Source organism: Gallus gallus, chromosome 28 (genome assembly GCF_016699485.2).
Source record: "Gallus gallus isolate bGalGal1 chromosome 28, bGalGal1.mat.broiler.GRCg7b, whole genome shotgun sequence".
In the NCBI taxonomy this organism is placed as follows: domain Eukaryota; kingdom Metazoa; phylum Chordata; class Aves; order Galliformes; family Phasianidae; genus Gallus; species Gallus gallus.
This window is the reverse complement of record NC_052559.1, coordinates 5,257,417-5,280,765: the sequence shown is the minus strand read 5'-3', so window position 1 is coordinate 5,280,765 and position 23,349 is coordinate 5,257,417. Positions and strand designations below refer to the sequence as shown.

The following is a 23,349-nucleotide window of genomic DNA, read 5'->3' as shown; positions in this document are numbered from 1 at the left end:
CATCCTGTAATAGTCTGTAAGTCTATGAATTGGCATATTTACATTGGATGCTTCTTGGTTTTGTTTTCCTACAGTATCCTGAGGGGTATTTGGAAGCCGTTGCAAACAAAGATAAAGAAAATAATGGAGATGATGAGTTTGATACTCCAGGGAAAGGAAAGAGGAAAAGGAAATCAGCAGGTTTGTGAAGTAGGCAAGTGGATGTAGAAAGCCTTGTAGATCTTTGTGCATTTTACTTTATCTTTTTTGTTTGGTTTGATTTGGTGTTTTTTTTTTTGTTTGTTTGTTTGTTTGTTTAAAGTCATTCTGTTTTCTTTCAGGTGCAGAGGAGAAAGTCGTTAGCTCTCCTGCAGGGACTCCGAAGAAAACGAAAGTTGAGCCATACAAATTGACAACTCAGCAAAAATCTCTTATAAGAAGTGATGAGGCCAATGAAAAACTGTGGAATGAAGTACTAGATGCTCTCAAAGATGGACCGGTAAATCATGTTTGTCATTCCTGAAAGAAAGTGACAATTAACTTATCCCAAGATATAAACTTTTTGGCTGTGCAAAGAAATAGCTTCAGATTGTTAGTATTTTTTTTTCAACGCGGGCATCCACAGCATAACTTTAAAGCACTGGTTCTTACTGGCATTTGAGACCAGTAGGAAGGATAGAAACTTGCTAATCTGGCTTTTTTTTTTAATATGTTGAGCTTTGTAGAAAAATTACCTATGTTTAAAGCAATTGTCTGGTGGTTTTTTTTTTTTGGTATCTTTCATAATAAGTTGATCAAATGTTTTCTTTACAGAAATTTCTGAATAAAGTTGAAGAGGCTTTCTTGTGTATTTGCTGTCAAGAGGTTGTGTTTCGGCCAGTCACAACTGTATGCCAACATAATGTGTGCAAGGTGAGCACTTGGTGCAACTCTCTTGTTAGGTAGTTGAGCCAACAAACCTTGAACTGACTCATTTAGTGGTGAGATTTTGTTTTGACTCAATCTTTTAGCGGGATTCAGATATGTATATGAAAACTTGTGATTTGATAGTAGTTATTTGGCACAGAAAAGTTGATGCTTTAAGGATAGCTCCACTACTGTATTGCTACTGTCAGATTATTTTAAAAGAGGGTAATGAGAGCTTATTTGTGAATTGAGTAATACTGCTAGATGACGATGGATTCAACAGTGTTACAAAGCATATGGGCTTTTAGTCTGTTTTTCCTTTGAGGATGATGTGAACTGTTCTTACTGAAGCTACAGTAGTCTTTAATGTCTCTACCATGCACTTAAACACTGTGTCCATGACGAATGCACTCTGAAGAACGTGGACTATCAGTTGTAATGAAGGAAGTTTTTCTTTCCTGTGACCAGCCTGGCAGCACTTTGAGCCTTTCTCGGCTCTTGTCAAATACTTAGGTGGATTAGGATGTAGAAGGAATATCAACTTCCAATAGGGGCTGTGTAGAATAAGCTGAACTGCAAGTGTTTCTATTCATAACCAATTTCTTTATTCATCCTTCTCTAGGATTGCTTGGATAGGTCCTTCAAAGCTGATGTGTACAGTTGTCCAGCCTGCCGCTACGATCTTGGCAAAAACTATACCATGCAAGTGAATGAAACACTGCAGACCATTCTAACTCAGCTCTTTCCTGGATATGGCAACGGACGGTGATTCCATAAAGCACTTCTAATTTTCTTTTGTTCAAACTTATTAATGGATTTTACATGGGCTTAATTTAAGAAAAAAACGCAGTTGGTGTTCTCCCAGACCCTTAGAAAAAAAAAACAACAAAAAACCCACCATATTTAAAACAAATAAACAAAAAAACTATGAACTTCCCAGATGTTCTAGGTTTTTGTTTTTGTTCTAAATGTTGAACTTTGTACAATTTTTCCCCCTCAAAACTGCCATCCATCAGCACAGTTTATTATATATATATTTTTAATGGGGATTTACAAAGTGCTTTCAGTAAGGCTGCTGACAATTGTGAAAGTCTCTCTGCTTTCTCTGTCCCTTCTCCCCACATTTTTATTTTTGGTTTATTCAAAAAAATGGCTTGGTTGCTAGAACAATCTTCAACATTTGGGATTTGGCCATAAAGGTAGATTTGTCCATCGCTTTGGCAGCATTTTGGAGCTCAATTTGTATAGGATGGTTCCTGGCTTACGACTTCTGTTTTTCTAACACAAGTAGGTATTTGTTATTTTTTCAATAACTTTTTTTATATATTTGACAAACTTATCAAAGCCATTTCCTGCTAATTTTGTATGTCCAAGCAAACAAACTGCTGGCTTACAGTCAAGTAGTTAGAGCAATATGAAGTACTACCTCAGTTGGACTTCTTATTAGGGAAATATTTGTTCAGCCAGGTGCTGTCTTCTGTCCTGAAATGCCATTATGGAATATACTAAAGCCATTCTTAAGTGCCTTTTTTCTTTTTTTTTTGGAAATACCGGGCCCAGAATCACTATATATATATATATATATATAGTGTGTGTGTGTGTATACACACACGTATTATATATGTGTGTATATACACACACACACACATATATATATACACACACACGTGTGCATATATATATATATATATATATATATAATTTTCTCTTGTAAGCACTGAACTGTTTAAACCTGCCAACCAGATTTTGTTCTTTGAGTAAAATATCACACTGTAGCTGTATATGATTAGCATGGATTTGCAAACTTTCAGGTTTCCTCCTAATGCTAGATGTGTGATGGTAACGTGAATTTATATATATATTATTTTTTTTCCCCACTGCATTTCTACCTAGAAATGGAGAATAATTATTTTTGACATTTGGAAACATTTTGGTTATTGTATATGACACCAAGAAGGCTTGCTTTTGTGAATGGATTGTCTTTTTCTAACATAACCAAAGTTTGCAGTTTAATACCTCAGTGAGACAGAGATGTTTTTAATCACATTTGACTGCAGACAGACTGGAACAAACGTGCGTGGTTTTGTTTTTCTTAACTCTTACTCTTTTAAAATTATAATGTTAATATGTTAGGGAAAAATGTTTTATAGGCTTTTTGCTGAATTTGTTAATTTTTGTACAATGTGCAAGTTGAAGTTTTCAAAATAAATATCTTTTCAGATGAAAGTGTTGGCTGTTATCCTTTAACTGTCTGAAGCAGATTTCCAGACCTAATTGCTTGTGCAGGACTTTTGTATTCATCTTTCATTACTCTAAGCCTATTTTATTTTTTAAATTTTTAATACCTACTATTTTTTGCTATAAAATATGGAAAAATTACTCTGTTCTTGTACTCAAAGTATTTTATAGTTGGCACTAGAGAAAGGCATGTGATATATTCAATTAAAATAAAAAAAACAAGATTCTCAGTATCTCTTCAACTTTCGGGGTGTTAACTTTTGTTACATTTCCACACTACTAAAACCCAAATTAAAAGACAGATTTTTTTTTTCCCTACTCAAATGCAGCTAAAATAAATGGAAAAAAAGTATCTGGATTTAAGATGTTGCATAATTTCACAGTTTAGGTTTTCAAACATTGTTTAGTTGCCCTCTTTAAGTTTATTTTAAGGTTAGTGTTAACACTGAAGCATTTCAATTTCAGGTCTTCAGTTTCTACTGAAAATGTTCTTCTACTTTTTAGTCTATATTGTATTGAGAAGGATTGGTGGGTGGGAAAAAATCAGGAAATGTGTATATCTTAAGTAGAATCTATTGCAACTGACTCCCTTAATATGTTGTTTCTTGTAATTATCTGGATTTTGGAAAACAGTTTGTTCTTACATATAAGTTTCAATTGTACTGTTCTGAGTTTTTGTTTATTTAACATGAATTACGGTAATCCTGCAAATTAGATGCTTTGTAATTTAGGCTTGCAGATCTCAAAACATAGAGCTCCAGTAGGGAAATTACTGTGCTATAAGATGAGATGGTGTGTGGCTGTGGATGAGATTTGCTGTGTGTGTGGTGGTTTGTTTTTTTTTTTTTTTTTTTTTTTTAGTGTTTGTTAGTAGGATGGTGCTTCATTTCCTGTACAGACTTATGTATACTGCTGTTCTGAAATCCTAGAGTAAAAATCTAGAATGTGATTTGGTAAAGTAACTCTTTTACAGATAAAGAACCAGGATGCAAGAAAAGAGGTGTTGAAAGAACAGCATAAGGATCTTTTATTTTGTGAATTCCCATCCCTTCCCAGTAAGTGTACAAAGTCTGTGGTCTGCACGGTTTAACTGAGCATGAATTAAAAAATGCCCAGTACTTCATCCTGGTAGATGTCTGTGATGCTTTAACTGCTGCCAGTTGGAGGAGTTCTGTGTGATGGTGACTGCAGGGGGCGGTCAATGCTGTGCAGGTGCACACTGTGGGTACTCATCCCAACCTGTAGCATCTGCTGCAGATGGGCAAAAGTGCAGTTTAGCCAGCGGCGGGAGCCCATGCAGACTTCACTGTGTGGCACTGGTGGATGTGTGGGAAATCAGAAGTGTTGGTAAAGCCCAAGGGTGTAAAGAATGAACTAACTGGGAAGAGGTACAGTCGGAGTACTTATGGTTAAGTGCTCTCTAAAAGTCTAGCTTATGCGGGATAGGGAACCTAAAACCTGTTATGGGTTCCTGCTGAGGAGCTGATCTCACTCTGTGTCCTTTCCCTTCCCCAGGTTTGAGCCCTCTGAGGCTCTGCCTTTCAGCTTAGGTGAGAGGCATGAAGCACAGCCCCGGCTTTTCCCAAGCACATCCTTTGTGGCCCAACAGGTGTACGCAGGTGAGTGCCCAGAGCCTCCATCTCTGACGCCATTTATGGCAACGTGACTACCTTGAAACGCAATGTATGCTATTTTTAACACCTCAGTACCACAGAGGCGTTACTACTCCTGACGATTTCCTCTGATGAGCGCTCCAGGGAGGAGCTTGAAAGGAGACTGCACAAGGGCCTGAGCTGCACCTCACGGGGAAACCACCCCGAGGGCACCGTTCTCAGGGCAGGGGACCCCTGAAGCCCCGGTTCGGACCTGAGGCAACACAGGCGGCGGGGGGGGGAGGGAGGCGGTCCCTTCACGTCATCCACCCCATTGGCGCAGGGCGACCGCAGCGCTCCCCCCTCCCCGCACGCTGCTGTGCGGCTCCTCACGTACTCGCCGCCCCTCGCCCCCCTCGGAGCGCAGGCCCGCGGCTTGCTGACCGGCAGCCCGCTCCACCTATTGACGGCCGCCTTAGCCCTCTTTCGTCTAATAGCAGCTGAGGGAGGGATGCTGTCTTCCCGTTGCCGCTTTTCTATTGGCGGGAAGCCGCTGAGCGACGGGAAAGCGAGGGGCTGATCAGCCTGCTGGTGGGCGGGCTGTCCATCGGCGCTCTCCGCCAATCGCTGCTCGTGCTCCCCTTGTTGTTCGCTGTCCGGCAACTCCACGGGCCGTAGGCGCCGTCGCTCACCGGCGTCTCGCCCAATCGGTGCGAAGGTGGCTCTGGCTTCACCCAATGCGCATCGCGAGGAGGCGGGCGGCAGGTGCTGGCCCAGAGCAAAGCTCTCTTGCCGCCCCCCTTCCGCTCTGCCCATCGCCGGGCCGCTCAAGCGCTGCGCTGACGGCAGCTGGGGGCCGCCGCCTCCGAGGGGACCGCCCGCGGCTCAGGTACCGCCGCCCGCCGTGCGGGGCCTTCCCCTGCCGCCGCCGCCGCCGCCTACGGCTCCGCCCTCGGGCCCGCGGCGCTCGGAGCCCCCTGCGCCTCAGCGCTGCCCCTCGGGGCGCCGCGCTCCGGCCCTCAGCCCTTCTTCTCCGTTCCCGGCCCCTTCCCCGCGCCCGGCCCCTCCCCTGCTCGTCGCGGGCCCGAGTCTGCCTTTCGCTTCCGGACGGTGGCGTGCCGCCCCTCTTCGTCGTCGTCGTCCTCCTCTCAGCCCGGCCCCGCGGGATGCGGCCCTGGGCCTGGCCCGCGCCTCCCAGCCCCGCTGCTTTGTCCCCGCGGAGCTCAGGCCGCAGCCCGGCCCGGCGCTGCCGATGGCTGCGCGCAGTGATGGCGGAGCGGTGTGTGCAGGGCCCGAGTACGGCGGCCAGCAGAGCTGCGGCGCGACGCCGCTTGTTTCATTTTTATCTTTTTAATAATTCATTTAACTTCTAGAGACTGTCAAATTCTAGGGCCGAAAGCGGGCTTTCTTCCCTCTCGATATAAATACGGCTGTGTTCGTGTGCGGCCGTCCCTCCCGGCATCGGTGCACTCGGGTCCCTCCTCCCTCTCGCGCAGCAGCATGAAGCAGCGCGATGGGCCGCTCTGCTGCTGTCACGCTCTGGTGACCTCCCCCGGCCCTTTGCTGCATGGCTGCCGTTTATTTAATTTAACCTTTAAGAAATGGGTAGAGCGTGTGCAAGGTTCTGTTCTTCTGTGGTGTACACAGTGAAAGGTGAAACTGTTCAGGAAATGATCTGAAGGTGGCACTGAGGCTTTCCTTCAGTGCTGCCTTTGGTTCCGGTTCTTTGAGACGGGGTAGGTGGCTGTGTTGGGTCTGGATATAGTGTAGCAGAAGTCCTTTAAACTAACTTGTTTTGCAGGGTTAATGCCCCTGATCAGATCTAGTTTTATGTACACTCTAACTTTTATACTTTTTAAGGAAAGCTGCGGTAGGGAATGGGCGCTGCTCGGGGACACCAAGTGTTTTTGCATTGCTGAGGCCAAGAATGGTGGGTTTTGGTGTGTGACCAGGTAGTCTTTTTGTCCGGGCAACATAAAAAGCTCATTGTGTTGCAGCAAGTTAGACCTTCCCAAAGTTACTTTCCTTTAATCAAAAGAAGCGAATTGTCAGGAACTCTGTCCATTGGAAACCTAACAGTGTTTTCTTTTTTTCTATCTTTACACACATAGTAAATCGCTTCTTTCTTAGGGACATCTCTGTTTTTCAGGTTTATGCTTATTTCCTTGTATTTCTACTGTTCTGTTAGCAGCACTGTAATCACTAGGGCTCTTAAGATTACGGTTTAAAACCTACAGTTATCTTTCAGCAATTACATAAAATGACTGCCGGAGTACGTATGGGTAATTGGTTCTGTGACAGTAAGATCCTAGTTCTCCACTTCCCCTGTAATAAATAGAGACAATTGAGACAGGGAGGCTGATTCTTGCAGAGCCCAAAGGATTCTGCTAATTCCATCTCAGAAGTGGTGGGAGTTGCTCCTGTGCGAGGTGTATGTAGGTGGTACACTTGGTTCTTTGCTGCAGAACATACACTGAAAGTTCCATTGGCAGGAATGTCTCATCCAGTTCTCAGTAACTTGTTGCTAATTCTAATTTTTAGCTCCCTAAAAGGAGATAGGTCACCTAACCAACCTAGTGAGAGCAGCATGGCTGTGGTCTTGTATGCCAGAAGTTAGTTGCAGTAGGAGATTAGAACATGTGGGTGAAGGAACAGAGTTTTTGTGCAGATCTGCTGTTCCGAGTTTGACATATATTTAAGCATTAAGTATATTATTTAAATAGTATATATTTATACTTGAGACTTCACACGTGTGAGAAATTTTATCAGATTTTGGTGAGAAGTTGATAACAAAAGACTCTTTCAGGGAGAATTGCACTTACTTGCTGTGGATAGCGCTGATTGTTGGCCCCAGACAGAGAGTTACCCCAAACTCCTCGGTATTTGGAACTTGGCTACTGTTAGAGCAAGATGTACTGAAAACTGTTTCCGGTGATACAATTGGCTGTGCCATTTAACAGTTGAAGCAGAAGGATGCGTTTTACAGATGTGCAGACAGTGGGCTTTGTAAATTCTCAAACATGTGGGCAACTTCTGAGAACTTGGAGTTGTTTTTATGTAACAGGAATCAAGAAATTTTATATGAGCTGGGAAAACCAGTTTGTCCAGCCCCGCTGGGTGAGCATGTTGGCTGTATATTTCTTTGCATGCGTATCAAGTGATGTATTTTTGTTTTCTTTTGGAATGCTCACCTCTAATACAATAAACAATCTGTTGTCATTCAAGAAGTGTAATTAATGCTCAGAATTTACATCTCATTTTAATGAATAAGAAAGTTCATACTTAAAAATAACAGCACCAACTTGCTGCAGGCTCACCTGGGCATTGCATAATGCATCGTGAAAATCTCTTTGCAGTTAGACAAATTAAAAACTTTTATTATCTTTTAATTTATTCCAGGCAACATAGAGAACTACATACTAGAGATTGTTCATTCCTTCTGACACGCTTTATGATGTTTTGTGCTGTTGAAATGGATGTGCGGGGCCCGTTACTATCCGTTCATTGTGCTGTATGCTGTGTTGCAATACACATCTGTTAACTTCAAAGATGGATGATGGCAGAATATGTCACTGCTAGCAATGGATTTGCTTTGTGGATTTGGATGCCATCGTTGCTCTGTGGCTGTGCAAGGCGCTGCTTGAAATGATTGTTTGTCATCTGTGTAGGAATCAAAGGTTGGTTTGTCGCTGACGGCACACTGAAACCTCTGGCTATTGCAGGATATCGGCCATAGTGTTGTCATTGTATGGAAGCTTGGTGCTATTAACGTTGTGGTGGTATTATCTGTATAAAGTCATTGTGGGATGAGGGTTATTTTTTTCCTTTTCCATGTTTTTCAGTAAATTAATCGCTACTTAGCAATATTTTTAGATTTCTTTTCGGCTGAGTATGTCCTTGTCACAGCTTATAGGTATAGTAACTTATTACCATGGCTTAATTGTTAAGGTATTTCTGTTTTTATTGAGCAAACTGTTTTGCTTTTTGCTTTTGTACCTTAAGAGCTCCTCCATTACACTCTTACTGGATGGCTGCTGACACAGGAGAATGCATTTGTGTCCCCTTGTGCTACTTGTGCATTACCTTCTGTTATTCTGTATCTTTAGTCTTTGTATGCCTCAGTCAGGGCAGAAATGGCTTGCAGTCTTCATTTATTTTTTTTATGTTTAGCTTCCTTTCTATTTCAGAAGAATTTCTCGAAACACATAGGATTGTTCTGTTGTTTCCCAAACCATTTGGCAAAAATACTGTATTTGAAATACAGCCTGAGAAGATGACATTGGAAGTTGTTGAGGTGTTCAGGTGATTTTCTGAGGAGTTCTGATGTTCCTTTACAGTTTCTGATGTGTGTTCAGAGCAGCAGGGAAGGTTTTGGTGGACCTCTGTGGTTTGCTGTTGTGGATGAGTTGTTCATGTGAATGAAATTTGCCACATTTGTTCCCAGTTCTGTGTTGGCAAAACAAGCAGTGCTGCTTTGGCTACGGTGTGTTAAGGTTTGGGGCTGCAGCTTCCAGAGGGGAGAACTGAGCCAGGACAGATTAAAGATTGCCTTAAGGTACCTTTCTTTTCTCTCAGCTCTGCTCAAATTTAGGTTCTAAACTTTCACTCCTTTGAGTCACAATTTAAAATGGATCTGAAGTGTGTCCTGGAGTCTGTTTCTTGTTTTTCCTTCTCTATGTGAAAATGACCATGTAAAGTTACTTTCAGTGCAGGTGAGGGTGAGTGTTCTTGCTGAAGTGCTGCTGCTCAGTGCTGCTTTCCCCCACTGCCTTCTGCTCCATCTCTTCCTGGAGATCAGTTCCTGGTGGTGCAGCTGCTCCTAAGCTCAGAATCTGGGTCAGTGTGTCGCACCCACTCCATGCTGAGCCTATGAGCACCTTGTGCTAAAAAAAAAAAAAAAAAAAAAAAAAAAAAAAAGGCAACCAAGTTTTTGATTTTATGTTGGCAAAATAGAAACATTAATTAGAGCGGTATTCTAAACAGCTCATTTGTTGAAATTCTGCCTTACCCAGAGAAGACATTGAGTGAGCTGCTGAGACATTGCTGTGGGCCTGGAATTGTGTCAGGTGCATGGAACGAAGGGAATTAGTCCTTATTAAGGTATTAGTCTGATATAGGAATTACCTTGTACAGAGTGATGTGGCAGTCCTGTTTTCTGACACTCTTATGCTTTCTGTTGGGAATTATTGGCTACAAGTTACTTTACAATATTTTAAGGTTTGCAGCACTTCTGTCTTGGACTCAAGTGTCGTGGGTTGAGACTTCAAATAGGAATATATACAGAAAAGAGGTTATCCTCAGTTATTCAGCTGGAAAGGGGTTTGTGTTTTTGGTGTGCTCCCGAGATTTGGAAGGCTGAGGCTCTGCCTGTAGTTTGGGATGTTCAGAGAAAGAGAGCCCCAGGCAGTGAGCTGAGCTCCTGAGTTAGTGATCCCCGTGGAAGCATCTCTGGCTGACAGCAGTCCCTAAGCGTGGCTATCTCAGAACACACAGCCCTCAGTGACCTGCACCTCCACGTGCTGTGTACTTGGCTCTTATTTTTGAAGGAGTTCAGTCCGTTTGAGCTCAAAGGGTGTTCCTCTTGAATTGCAACAAGTCTGAATCTCAAAGGGACCAATCCAGATGAAGTGTTCCTCCCCCTCCCCCTCCCCCCCCCCCCCCCCTCCCCGGTATAGCCTGTACTAAAGATTATGAAGATATTAAAAGACAGTAAGGATAGCTGTTAAGCTGTGCCCTGAACTGGAATTTGTAAGACCACTGGTTCCAGATCAGCCGGTGTGCCATCACTGAGGCTGTCAGTTTGTTGGTGTTAGTGTTGTTTATTTGCCCTGTCAGTGTGACAGTGAATTTGGGAAACAGAGTGGTTGTGTAATGACTGAATTCAGTCAGAGGGAGGCACTGCAGTAAGCCATTGACTGCACTGACTGAGGCCTGTTTTAATTTCTTGTGGATTTATTGATCTTAAATCCAAACGTTTTCTGATTTTAAATGCTGTTCGTGACGGCAAACAATTTTGCTGCAGTTTGAAGGAAGATGTGAGCAACTGTGCACTTACAGCTACGGGGAAAGGTTTATTGTATTTAATGAGTTATGTGTGCTTGACTTTGGGAGGGCCTGGGATTCTGGGGAAGCATAAAGTGTATTGGAAGATGCTCCAGTTTGTCACATCCCAAGGAGCTGGTGCTTGGCGCTGGGTGCTCGTTGCCCTGAGACCTTACAGAGTCATCCAAGGCTCAGAGCAATTCAGATACTAAAACTGAGAATATAAATCTTTTTTATTTTATTTTTTTTAATTTAGTATGGAAGAGGTGTTGACCTTGAATTCTTGCTGCGATCTCACAAAACAGCCCCTTCAAACTGGGCCCAGTGAGCAGAGAGTGCGAAGGGCAGCATGTGCATTCCCACCGAGTGCTGCCATCTGTTCTCAGCAGTGAAGGGGGAAGAAGTGAATATTGTTGCAGATGTTGTGACTTTTCCCGAGACTGGTTGCCTCTTCATGTAGAATCTTATTATTTTTGCAGGAACTTATCTTTTATTCCATGTGTAAAGCCTGATCCATGAGAAACTGGCTGTGGATTGGGTATTGCTGGTGAGCTTAGTGAGAAAGGATGTGTAGAGGAAGAGAAGAATCTACTGTCTGAGTTCCAGGAAAAAAAAAAAAAAAAAAAAAATTAAAAAACCCACATAAGGTTTCCATTAACATTTGCACTTAGCACTTTGCAGACAAACAATGAGTTAAAGTTAAATTGAAAGAATTCTTTAACCCTTTTTGCTTCTCAGATCCCTCTGAGGTAGTGATCTAGGGACAACAAGAAAGTGATGCAGGCATTACAATCTGTGTTTTGTTAGTTTTTTGTTAGTTGTATGGGAAACATAAGCACATCAGCCCCTCCCCATCAGGCGGTGCTCCATGCCACAGGGCACACTACTGGCTCGTGGTCGCCCCATTGCTCACCAAGACAAATGGGTTCATTTGGCTCTGAAACGAAAGGTGTTTTACCCCATTAGGATTGTAAAGGAAACCTCAGTGTCTCTCTCTGGCGAGCTGGATGCTGAGTCTGTGCTGGTTTTGGTAATTGCGGGATGCGCTCTAAAGAAATAGAAGATGTGTGCCGTGCTCACTGGTTAAAGCCACGATATGGCAGCCTGTCTCTCTGTTTCCTAACACAAAGAGGCTTTTAGTAGGATCTGGAATACTTTTTGATTAGGTCGAAGTCAATTTGAATTCAATCCCACTTGTGATGTTGGCAGTTGATTTTGAGTGTGAGTGCTCCTGGACAAAGCCCCGCAGTGCCCTCTGCTGGCAGCACCGACATGGAGCTGCTGCAACTGAACTGCCGTTAAAACTTCCTGTTTGCATTCTAAGTTTCTAGGAGAGCCTTATAAAAGTCTGTTTTCAAAACAATTTGACTTTTCAATATTGAAAGGTGCTTTGAAGTTACCCTTTTTTTTTTTTTTTTGCCTGGCACTTAATTTTCTTTGTGTAAATGCGAATGATGTGTAATGACACCACATTAAAAAAAAAATCCTGTTTAATGTTTTATGTAGCCTAGCACAGGGAAAAAAAAACAGGGGAAATAGTGGCTAATGCATTTCCCAGAGCTGGTGAGTTGTTGTTTTTATTATTTCATTGAAGGTAAATATAAAAGCATTCAGATGGAAAGCTTTGAGGGACAGCTAGTTCCATGTGTGCACTGACCTATGCTGGAAGTAGGGAGGAGTTTGTTGTTCTTGACTGCTGTTCTGGTAAGGCACAATTTCAGATGAAGAATGGAAGGGGCCAATGTTAAGTCTATGAGATATATTTAGGCAGTAACTGAATTCTCAAGTGATACTGGTATTCCTAACACAGTCATTTCCTCTGGTCTGCTCAAGCGTAGGCTTGATTACGCGATTATAAATATACTCACATTAGTGTGGCGTTCTCCTGTATGAAAGTGAGAAGTCAGCACTGTGATGGCAGCTGTTTCAGAAATGAGTTCTGTCACATATTGCAGCTTTGAATGTCTTCACAGAAAACAGTAGTGAAATATGAGAAAACCTTGTGGAGTTTGCTGATACTTAGCTCTTAGAGCCCTGCAAACAAATGGACTAATTGGATTTTTGATCAGAAATCCTTCATATCCATGTTAGAGTTTTCTGCTTATAAATACTTACTTGGGTAGTGGGAGGAGAGAGAAATCCCAAATATTGCTACCTTTCTATGCAATTCATTAAAGCATGTAGAAAGAAAATAATGATTAATTACTGTTTTTTTTTTTCTTCCTGTCTTCTGTTTTTCTCCCATTTTGTTTTTACTGCTTAGGTGCTGCCACCCTCCTGGAAATATGGGGTCTGAAAACCCAAGTCCGCAGAACCCTGGCTGTAAGATTATGACCTTTCGTCCCACTCTCGAGGAGTTTCGGGAGTTCGGGAAATACGTTGCTTACATTGAATCACAAGGAGCTCACCGAGCAGGGCTTGCCAAGGTGAGTTCACCCAGTTCTGGGAGTTGAAAGCTTTCTGAAGAATGCCTTCCTGAGGCTCTTTTGCCAAGGCACCTCTGTGCACCAGTATCACTCAGAAATAGTATTCTTTTGTGTAGTCAAGTTTTTTTAAATTGTATTTGCAATCTCTGCATTTTGATTTACCAATAAAATAGAGGCAAAGATGTTACAGGCCTTTCACAAGAGTAAAATAATTGGTTAGCTAAAGTATATATTTTTCTGATCCCCAGTGGGGAAACAAAAACATTCTCAGCCCTTACAGAGATGGGTTAAGGGTACTGCTATGTCCTGAGTCTATTGCTGAAAATACTGATGGTGGTAGCCAAGGTCCTCAAGGAGCTCTGAGGTTTTCAGCTTCCTCAGATTGTTGGGTAAAGGATCAAGTTTTTCAGGTCTGCTTAGGGTTGGATATGGAAGGGGGTCTGAAGTCACGTCTATATGAATGGGTGCAGACTACTTACTCTTAGCTTTTTTTTGTGCCCTAAGCAGCTACCTTGCTCTAACTTGAATCTAGACCTGTAAACATGTCATGTAGGTGTATGTTCCCCAAAAGCACCTGAAAGCCCTGCAGCAAGCTCTGAAACCTTTCCAGCTTTCCTTCCCATTCACGTCTTTACATTGAAACTGATGAAACATTATGAGAACTCTTCATGTGATACTTCTAAATTTCAGTACTTGACATATGAAGCATATGACATGCCACTTGGGGGGAAAAAAAACAACTAACTGTCTAGAAGGATTGTTTCTGTGGCAGTGTCATGTTGTTCTGTGGCTGAGAGAGCATTTGTTCTGACAAAGTAGTTGTTAAATGTGGTATTTAGCAGAACGTAATAAAGCACAGCAGAGAAGTAAAGCTTTTAGGCTTGAAATAATAGTGATTTCTTTTAAAATAGGTCAATTACTGTTCTTATTTCTGTTGTAAGTAGAGCAAGGTATCAATAAAAGGCTGTGACATGTTTTCTTGTCCACTCAAGTGTATTGGCAATTATGTTTCATGGGTCTGCTGATGTAGGTTATTTTAATAAAGGTTTTTGGTGAATTGCAGATGTTGTAGAGAAATGACTTCCTGTAGGACTAAATCTTAGTATTTTGAGTTAATTTCTGTGTTTAATTTATTGCAGCTACCATTTAGAGCTGTGTAATAGCAGTAGAGCTCATCATATCCTAAAGGAACCATGACTACAAAAATCACTAACTTGTCTTCACGTTCCCATAACTTTTTTTTTTGGTAAATTCTTCCACCAAATTAGATTGTAGATATATATTCATTCCGCTTGCACACTGGTTGTTCACAGATGTGTCCCTGTAACGCAGAAACACCCACAGGAATAATGGAACTGGATCTAGTGGAAGGTATCCCTGCACATGACAGGCTTTGGGACTAGGTGGTCTTTAGGGTCCCTTCCAATCCGAATCTTCCCATGGTTCTATGATATCATTTGTGATTGTGAGCCTTCCTAGTTTAAAAAACAAACAAACAAAGCAAAAACAACATTCTCCCCCTTTAATGTTTCTGATCTTCTAGATGGAATAGTAATGTAGACTGCTATTAAAGGATTTGTTGATTATTTGAGCTGCTGCTGTTATAACACATAGCAGCAGGATGAAATGCCTTCTGTTTAAACTTGCTTAACTCAGTAGAAATTATTTGCCTGTTTTGAAGTTTTTTTTTTTTTTTTTACTTCCAGGTGATTCCTCCCAAGGAGTGGAAGCCCCGAAAAACCTATGATGACATAGATGATATGATTATCCCAGCTCCCATTCAGCAGGTGGTTACTGGCCAGTCAGGATTATTCACTCAGTACAATATACAGAAGAAACCCATGACTGTGGGAGAGTACCGGCGTCTGGCTAATAGCGAGAAGTATGTCAGTGTTAAGTGCGCTTACATTGTGCATGGAAGAGTAGTGCAGTAAGTCTTTCCTTCTTACAACAAGCTGGAAAGAAAATACAGCCAGCCATGTTAAATAGGAAGCATTTTGGAGGAAACAACGTTTTCTTGATAACTGACCTCCAGAATCTCAAAGCAGTTGATAACTTCATGGCTTTTGGTGCGTCTTTGATCTTTTTCTCGGAGTTGGTATAGAGAGATTCTTTGAAGCCAGCATCTGACTAAGGCTATGCCTGAAAACAATGGCGTGAGGCTCCAAGAGGAGCTCTCAGTCTGTTAATTGTTCTGGAAAATATGTTTCATTGCTCAGGTACAAACGTGAGTATGTTTGAGTGTCTGAGTGTCTTCTGAAGAGCCTGGGAATGCTGCAAAACACTTCAGTTAGCTGACACAAGCTAACTAATACAAGCTGCAGTTGCATCATTCTTCTAGAGTCCTTTTCCCAGAGCTCTGGAGTACTTCAAGTTTTAACTCAAGCGTTACTGACAACATGCAGTCAACTTTGAAACATTGCTAACACAGCCTATAAGTGCTTTACCTGTGTTCAGCAAACTGTAATAGCTTCATCTCATGCACTGCTAGAATGAGGATTTGATGCTTCACATAAGTGCTCATCCTGTTTGTCAGTATGCACTAAGAGGTTTTGTAGAAAGATTTAAAAGGCAGTAAATGTTATGAATCTAAATAGAATTAAAAATGGAATACATCTTCAGCAACCTCTTGAGTGTGTCTGCTTTGAATGTTAACTCATTTTTATGGGCACTAGGAGATGAGAAGAGGTTTAAAAGCATAGGTTGTAGGACTAGAAACAAAAACACTTGTTTTGTGCTTTGCTGTATCCATGCATTGCAACATAATTTTAATCTGATTTATTTTTTTCTTTGCTTTTTTTCTCTTACTGAATTTTTTATACTTTCATATAATGTAGTTTGTTATAAAATAACAAATATAGATAATTTGCTGACTATTTGTACATTGCTTTGAGATGATGAAATGGAAGATATGATAAAAGCATGTCCAATTTTACTATATGCTGTTCATAATCTGCTGCCTGAACCATAGTCTTTCCCTGATGCTGACTAGTAGGTGTGTTAGCAGATGTTCACAGTGCTGAGAAATACGTTCTTCTTGTCAGTCATTTGTCTGCCTGCAACGAGAGTGCTGTAGGGCTTCTTGCATCCTTACTGCTTCTGTGTTCTTCTTAGGTATTGTACGCCACGCCATCAAGATTTTGAAGACTTGGAGCGCAAGTACTGGAAGAATCTCACTTTTGTCTCGCCTATTTATGGGGCTGATATCAGTGGCTCTCTATATGACACAGTAAGTGAGACTCCTCATTAACGTGTGTTTTTACTGTTCCTATTAGGAAACAGTGATTTAGAATTTGGTTGATTTAGTTTAGGCAATGAACTTAAAGCTGCACCTCTCTTCTGTAGCTATCTTTTGAGTAGAACGTGGCCTGTTGTCTGGAGTGTTGTCTGACTGCCCACAGGATAAACTCTGTTGGTATAAAAGTGTCTTTCTACTATCAGTATGGTTTAGTATGGATTTAATTGGAAGGAACTTAGATTCTGAAGTGTTGGCAGCCATAGACTTCAAAGTTACCCAGTATTTGGTGCTGTGATAAGAGACGTACTTACACAAGTTTTTGGAGAAGCAGTTTTTTCATGTACTGAATGTATATTGTTTCCTTCAGTTAACTTAGGAAGCCTATTCTTTATTTGAGGCACTGAGCTCATGTAGAGGCCTCTGCCCAGTAGGCCACATTTCAGTCTAGTGGTTCTGATCTGCTTATACATACTCATCAGGTGAAGAACATTGGGATGGAGAGAAGCATATTTTACCCTTAGTTTGTCTTGCATTTATTGGTAGATCAGTTAATGATTGGTAGAGTACCACAGAGTGAAAGTGCCTCTTCAGAGAACAGTTAATGAGAAGCTATTAATCAATCCCTTTGCCAAAAGTAATGGTTATGCATCCTTTTTATGATTATTGATGAAAGTTAAACGTAAACCTTCTGGAAAAAGGTAGTATTAAATTAATGCCAATAAACAAACCTTCAGAATAACACTAGGATATCCACATGTTAAGGCACCGAAAGGAAACTGTAGGCTGTTGCTGTGCTGTACCAAGTCCTGATGTGCTCTAGTACAAAACATTTATTTTGAATTATAGGATGTGGAAGAATGGAATATTGGTAATCTGAACACCCTGTTAGACATGGTGGAACATGAGTGTGGTATTATTATAGAAGGTGTAAACACTCCCTACCTCTACTTTGGGATGTGGAAGACAACGTTTGCTTGGCATACAGAGGACATGGATCTCTACAGTATCAACTACTTGCATTTTGGGGAGCCCAAATCCTGGTAAGTGGTATCCTGATAGGTAGTAGCTACGTACCATTGTCTTGTACTTAGAGACCACTGTGAAGTCCTTTTTTCCCACACCTAATTCCATCAGGCCTACCTAATCTCTCACTTCCTAATTTTTTTTTCCTCTCTCCTTCTCTACATTTGAAAACAATTTTACTTTCTTTCTGGCTAACTTGCTTGGCGACCTAACAGCAGAATTAGGAAGGCTTGTTGACATTATGATTACAAACAGATTTGAACATTTGACATGTTTTTGAAAAGTAATGCACGGGAGAGCAAATGATGATAGGAACGTGTGGATGCTTTTGAAGTAATTCAGTAGTGTTGTTCTTGCATTGTTTTGTAGGTAGGGGTTTCAGTTACTTTAAAAGTTCCATTTTTAAAGGTTATAAATATACTTTCAACTCCAGGGACAAGGTAGGTCAAAGTATTTTATGGTCAATTCTTAGAATGATGATAAGCATTTTTCAACACTGTTGATGCATAAGCTGGTTGGAAATAACTTTCCACAAAAGTAATTAATAGATAAGGATGAAATTAAGAAGCTAGGAGATCTGAAGTAAGTTAGCAAGAGCCAGTATTTTTTTTTTTCTTCCTCAAGCCTCCTATTTAAAAGTATAACCAGAGAGATTTAGCTAACCCAGAAGAGCTTTGCTGAAGATCTTGATGTGACTAATAAGTATTGACATTTGTGTGCAAATTAGAGCTTAAATGTCACTGTGAAACTGCTGTCATTATGCCCTGGCACTGGCAGACAAGATCCTCCCAGCTCTCTGCAATATGAGTCCCCAGTGTCACTGCATATCTCCAGGCTGTTAGTGCCTGCAGGCATATAAAAGCTACCAACAATGAAGATCCTGTGATAAATAGATATAGTGTTCTTCTACAGTCTTGAAGAAGGGTGGAACAAGGGGTTGGACTTGAAACATTCAGCTATAAATGTGCCCTTTAAAAATCTTTTCCAATATGTCAGAAAATCTGTTTTGCTAGCATTTGTGATTCTTAGTTTCCTTTGTTCAAGCAGATAGATGTACAAGGATTTTGCAGAATCACTTATGCTACGTCTGCTAAACAAGTTGGATGTCAAGAAACTTGGATTTTGAATGAAATGGAGCATGCTTTCATTTTAGATTTTCAATTTTTTAATACATCTACAGAAGCAGTTAGATCAAAATTTGATACTAATCTCCAGTAGGTGGTGCCATGAGCACACAAGAACCTTTTCTTTGCCCAGGCAGCGCAGTGACCATCAGCAAGGTACACCACTTTGGAGTGTCTGTTTCAGCACGCAAGAGTTAACTGCTCTAAGAGTTGTACAAGCAGCTGGCCTGAGGTTTGCATTAGTATCATGTGGTCATATCTGCTTCTGACCACTCCTTCCATGCCTGTGTGGTATGAGATTTTCCTGGCCTGTCTTCTGCTCACTTTTTGTTCCGATCCTGCAGTAGAGGGTTCTCTCTTTCAGGAAGCAGAAATAAGAACAGGTTACTTTGAAAAGAAAAGCTCACTCCAACACAAAACTAATGCCTTTACAGCTTAGGAACAAACAAACTCTCACACTGTGAGCAAAATTTAGAGAACAGATGCTAAATGAAATATACACTGAGTATTTGTGGCCAGAACTAAACCTGTATATAATTTAGGAACTTCATGTCACAGAATTGAATTGCTCAGGTTGGAAAAGATCTTAAATATCATCAAGTCCAACTGCAACCTAACCATACTACCCTAACTCTAACAACCTTCCACAATCATGTCCCTGAGCAGCACATCCAGGCGGTTTTTAAACACATTCAGGGATGGTGACTCAACCACCTCCCTGGGAAGTCTGTTCCAGTGCTTAAAAACCATTTCTGTGTTTTATGTCGTTATTGTTGGTGTTGCTTGTTTGTTTTGAGTAACGTAAATAACAATTTTTGGGTGTCAACATATTGTGTCTATCATAAGGATGATAAACTCATTGCGTGAAGCTGTTCTAACAGTGGGTTTTCCTTACATTCTTACATAAGTTTATTTTCTTTCTTGTGGAAAATACAGATTGCATGATAGAAAAACAAAGAAAGCCTTCAAAAAGGAATTCCCCAAACACCTGCATGTAGCATGTATATATGGAGAGGATAAGAATAAGAACTAAAATTTGTAGATGGAAAATTGTATCTGACAAATACCAGATCTTAGAAGTTCTTAGTAGCTTTTGTTTCTGTCTAATCCTGTTAAGGAATTTGGGGACATGTTAGGGGAACACCTGATTGGTCCCCTAAGAAGAGTTTCAGCTATTGAAGAATTCAGCTGCTAGTACTTATAAATGGAGAAGACAGATCATACAGTCTACTTGAAAGGAGCTCAGCTCTTTCTGGTTAGAAGTCAAAGCAAGAATATGCTCTGGACCTGGTTTAGGAGAAGGAGAAAAAAAAAAAAAAAGGTATTTTTACCATGCTTAAAAGGGAATGAAGGGGCCCTATGCAGCTGTTCTGTAGTTGTATAGGTCTTTTTCCGGTAACTAGCTGTGTAAACATTTTTGCAGTAGGGGAGAAATGAGGATTTTGAGGTTAGACCATGTTTCCTGTTCAAGTGAACTTCTTATCTACATAACGGTGTAACGCAAAAATAGATGTACTGTGACAGGATGCCATTGCTGGTTTGGAAGGCCTTTGTCTTGTTCCCTTAAGCATGACGCAAGAGTATGCCACTAACCCATGTCATTTCTTTCTTCTTCTTCACCCTGAGTACTTCTGTTAATGAGTTCTTAAGCTCTTCTGTGAGGAAGTGTTGATTTCTGAGGGGTTAATCTGAATACCTCTTTGAGCAGAGCTCTAACTTTGCATCCATGTGAGCAATTGCTGATCTTCTGGATGTGATTGCAGCAATCCCAAAGGTCAGGTGGGGGAGCTCTTGGACTTCAGTGATTAGATGCCAGTGGTGCAGCCTGGTTTATCTCAAGGATGGCTGAAATGTTTTTTTTTTTTTTTTTTTTCTGGCGCTACCTCAGTAGAAACTTCTCAGCTCAGAAGTAGAACTTCTTGTCCTTTTTATAGACTCTTTGATTCTGACATTGATCATCTTAGAAACATCTCAGGGAATAGCAGAAGTATGGAGAGTTATGGAGTCAACCAGTTTGGGGTTGAGCTCTATAATAACAGAGTTATTGTTTGGCTGTCAAAGATTTTTGCATATTGGTAATATTTTGCCCCCAGATTGTCTGTTAAAAGCGTAACTCTTTCTTCATGTCTCTCATAAATTATCTTAGGCTATTTTAATTTGAGCCATGCAACCAAAACCCTACTTTGCAGAACAGTGAGTAGGAATGGTGAGAGGCCACCAGTGCTGTTTTGTCATAAATGCAAGATGAGAAAGGATTTCGGCCATTTGAAGTTGCTTCCCAGACCTCATTCAAGAGAGTTTGGCAAGAAATTATCATGTTTATTTTCTATGGAAGAGGTGAAGTGACTTTTCAGGGAGGTCTGGACATGGTCAGATCACGAGAAGCCACCCCAGTGGACAAAGATAAGCTGAAAGAGGAATCTCTCTTTTGTAGATCTGAGAAGATAGGTATTGAAGTGTTATTTTGCATGGATCTTTTATTTCTATCTTTTGAATTCTCTATTATACCTCTTGCAAAACAAGAACTTTTGGGACTGGAATTAGAATTAAGATAAATGTTTGTGTTTCAGCAACTGAAGATGGCTTCTTTGTACAACCCAAGAAGCAGCTGCATGGACATACAATTCCTTGATTAATATGTGTTTCTTTCACTGCACAGAAATCCTGCTGCCAGCACTTTTTTGCACTATTCCTTTGCCATAAACTGAGTGGAACAGACAGTAGCAAAATGAGCTCTCTACCCAGTGTTGTGTCACGGGGGATGCAGGTTAAAATGCTGTTTAGTGCTCAGTGAAGTGCTTGAGTAATGAAGGGTCATCTAGTGATGGGGGAAAGCTGAGGGGGTAATGGAAGAAAGCTTTTTTCCTTCTTCCAGTCTCATGAAATGATCCTATGTCTGTAGATTGCACTGCATTTATTCCTTAAATTTTGTCTCCTAACAGAAGAACAAGCACTGTTATCATTAAACAGTGAAACTGCTGCTGCAAAGATACCTATCCTGCCTCTTTAGGGTTATACTTACCTCTTTTTGAAGTTGATCTTCTTCTTCGTTGCGCTCTTTCGAGGGTATAGGCATCTGGTCTACAGCGTAGTCACGCTTCTGTTGATTTAACTAGAAAATAAGTCAGATTAGATTAAAGAGGTAATCTGGAATCTGTGGGCACTGTCCACCAAATGTACCACAAATTTGTTATGTAACTTCATTTTAAGCTTTTCAGGCAGGGAGCTGCCAGATCGAGTCTGTTGCTTGCTTGTTCCTCAAATTATAAAGAAATGTTCTTCTCACATTAGTAGCTCAATTACCATCTTTTCATAGTCTGTTTTCTTCTGTTGTTTTTTTTTTTCTCCCAAAAGTTTGAATGTATCTCATTTTGCAGCCCTATATTAAACCTCTTGTGGTAGGAGTTTTTACTGTATCAATTATACATATTATATATAATTACCTTATACATTCATATGCTGAGATCTAAAATTGAGTATATTGTCAAGCGATGCTAACAGAAGACTGATTTTTATAGTGACAGAAGCAACAAAACTGAATTTCAAGTCTTAATACTTCATGTTTATTACAGCATTTTACTGAGGAATGCATACATCTCTGCCCTTGTGATTTCAAAAGCCTATTTTTAAACACTGAAGTACTCCACCATCATTTCATTTCATCTCAGTAAAATAGTGAGTGCATGTATGTGCTCTCTCCTGGTATAAATTATGGTCTTGCATATCATTTATGTGGGTTCTCTTCCTGTGTTATATACAGGTTACTGTTTTCTGTTCTTGAATTGCTGTAGCAGGAATAATCACATTTGGAGGAACAAAATGGGCCCTGTGATCTGATGCTGCCAAACAAGCAGTGTCACTGCTAACGTTACAGAGTAGTGAACGGTGCAGGTTCCATTTCTCAAGTACCTTGTGAATAATCTTGCCGTATAACAGCAATGTTAAATATATTTTTCTAAGTATTAATGGAATGTTACTCTGTATTATTTCTTAGAAACTGCAGATGTTAAATCAGAGTGACTCTGAGGATGGTAACTGATTTTTATAAAATGTCTCTCTTTCCTTATTGTGATGGATGCTTAATTCCCCTTTACTTGAAAGAGGGAGCTGGGCTCAGCTTTAAAGCTGTATGGTCTTCTCTCCAAACACTCCCCTGTTGAAAACAGGTCATGCCTAATCTGTTTGCAATCAGATATCAGACTTCTGCCAGATCAACAGTTCATGAAGAATTAAGGCCAAATTACCAAAGGAATTTTAAAATAATATGACTAGTGGAAAGCGATGGTCACGTCCAAGGACCACTTTTAGAGTTCTGTCTTGTCTCAACACTATTTGCATGAAGATCTGTAGAATTACCTAAAAACTTTATTGGTTAAATAATTGGTACTTTCTTTCCCCTGGTACTCTGGAGGGCTGTCTGTGCTGGGTAGAACTTTCTGTATGAGCTGAGGAAAACAAGTTCATGGAAGGACTTGCTTATAACATCTACATTTTAGTAAATTCGAATTATGTTACTGATGCTACTGTCAGTAGGGAAACATCACATTTTCTGGGAGTGATATAATGGGGAGATTTAAAGCAAAACATGTTTGTTCCCCTGAGAGTGGATTCTGAGAAGGACCTCATTTTTTCTTGGCTAACAGCATATCCTAAAGCAGCTGCAAATATGCAAGTGCTGAGGATCTTACTGCTGATTTTATTTTTCATTATTGTCTTGGGAAGCACTGCAGCTGTCTTGGTCAGAAATCTTGTCGTATCCTCCCCCCAGGATAGAAAATGTT

General features: G+C 40.8%; 3 protein-coding genes across 10 annotated transcripts in view; 2 read left to right on the top strand and 1 right to left on the bottom strand.

The window, feature by feature from the left end:
* UHRF1 (ubiquitin like with PHD and ring finger domains 1) overlaps positions 1-3,111 on the top strand; it is a 30,542-nt gene extending 27,431 nt beyond the window's left edge. For all 4 annotated transcript variants that reach the window (XM_046904732.1, XM_046904731.1, XM_025144319.3 and 1 more), the window contains 4 exons: positions 75-180; positions 321-478; positions 793-891; positions 1,508-3,111. In XM_046904732.1, the coding sequence (XP_046760688.1) occupies positions 75-180; positions 321-478; positions 793-891; positions 1,508-1,654 (510 nt within the window). In that variant the 3' untranslated portion in view covers positions 1,655-3,111. The remainder of the gene's footprint in view (positions 1-74; positions 181-320; positions 479-792; positions 892-1,507) is intronic.
* An 849-nt stretch (positions 3,112-3,960) lies between these two features.
* LOC124417447 lies at positions 3,961-5,531 on the bottom strand. The gene has a single exon (XM_046904734.1). The coding sequence runs from the start codon at positions 5,529-5,531 to the stop codon at positions 4,818-4,820; it is 714 nt and encodes a 237-aa protein (XP_046760690.1). The 3' UTR covers positions 3,961-4,817.
* Positions 5,526-23,349, top strand: part of KDM4B (lysine demethylase 4B) — a 78,128-nt gene continuing 60,304 nt past the window's right edge. For 4 of the 5 annotated variants that reach the window (XM_015300186.4, XM_015300182.4, XM_015300181.4 and 1 more), the window contains exons 1-5: positions 5,526-5,604; positions 13,021-13,183; positions 14,890-15,065; positions 16,298-16,412; positions 17,268-17,461. In XM_015300186.4, coding sequence (XP_015155672.3) covers positions 13,043-13,183; positions 14,890-15,065; positions 16,298-16,412; positions 17,268-17,461 — 626 coding nt within the window. In that variant the 5' untranslated portion in view covers positions 5,526-5,604; positions 13,021-13,042. Of the gene's footprint in view, positions 5,605-13,020; positions 13,184-14,889; positions 15,114-16,297; positions 16,413-17,267; positions 17,462-23,349 lie in introns of all 5 variants that reach the window. The other variant, XM_046904730.1, reaches the window with a different exon arrangement.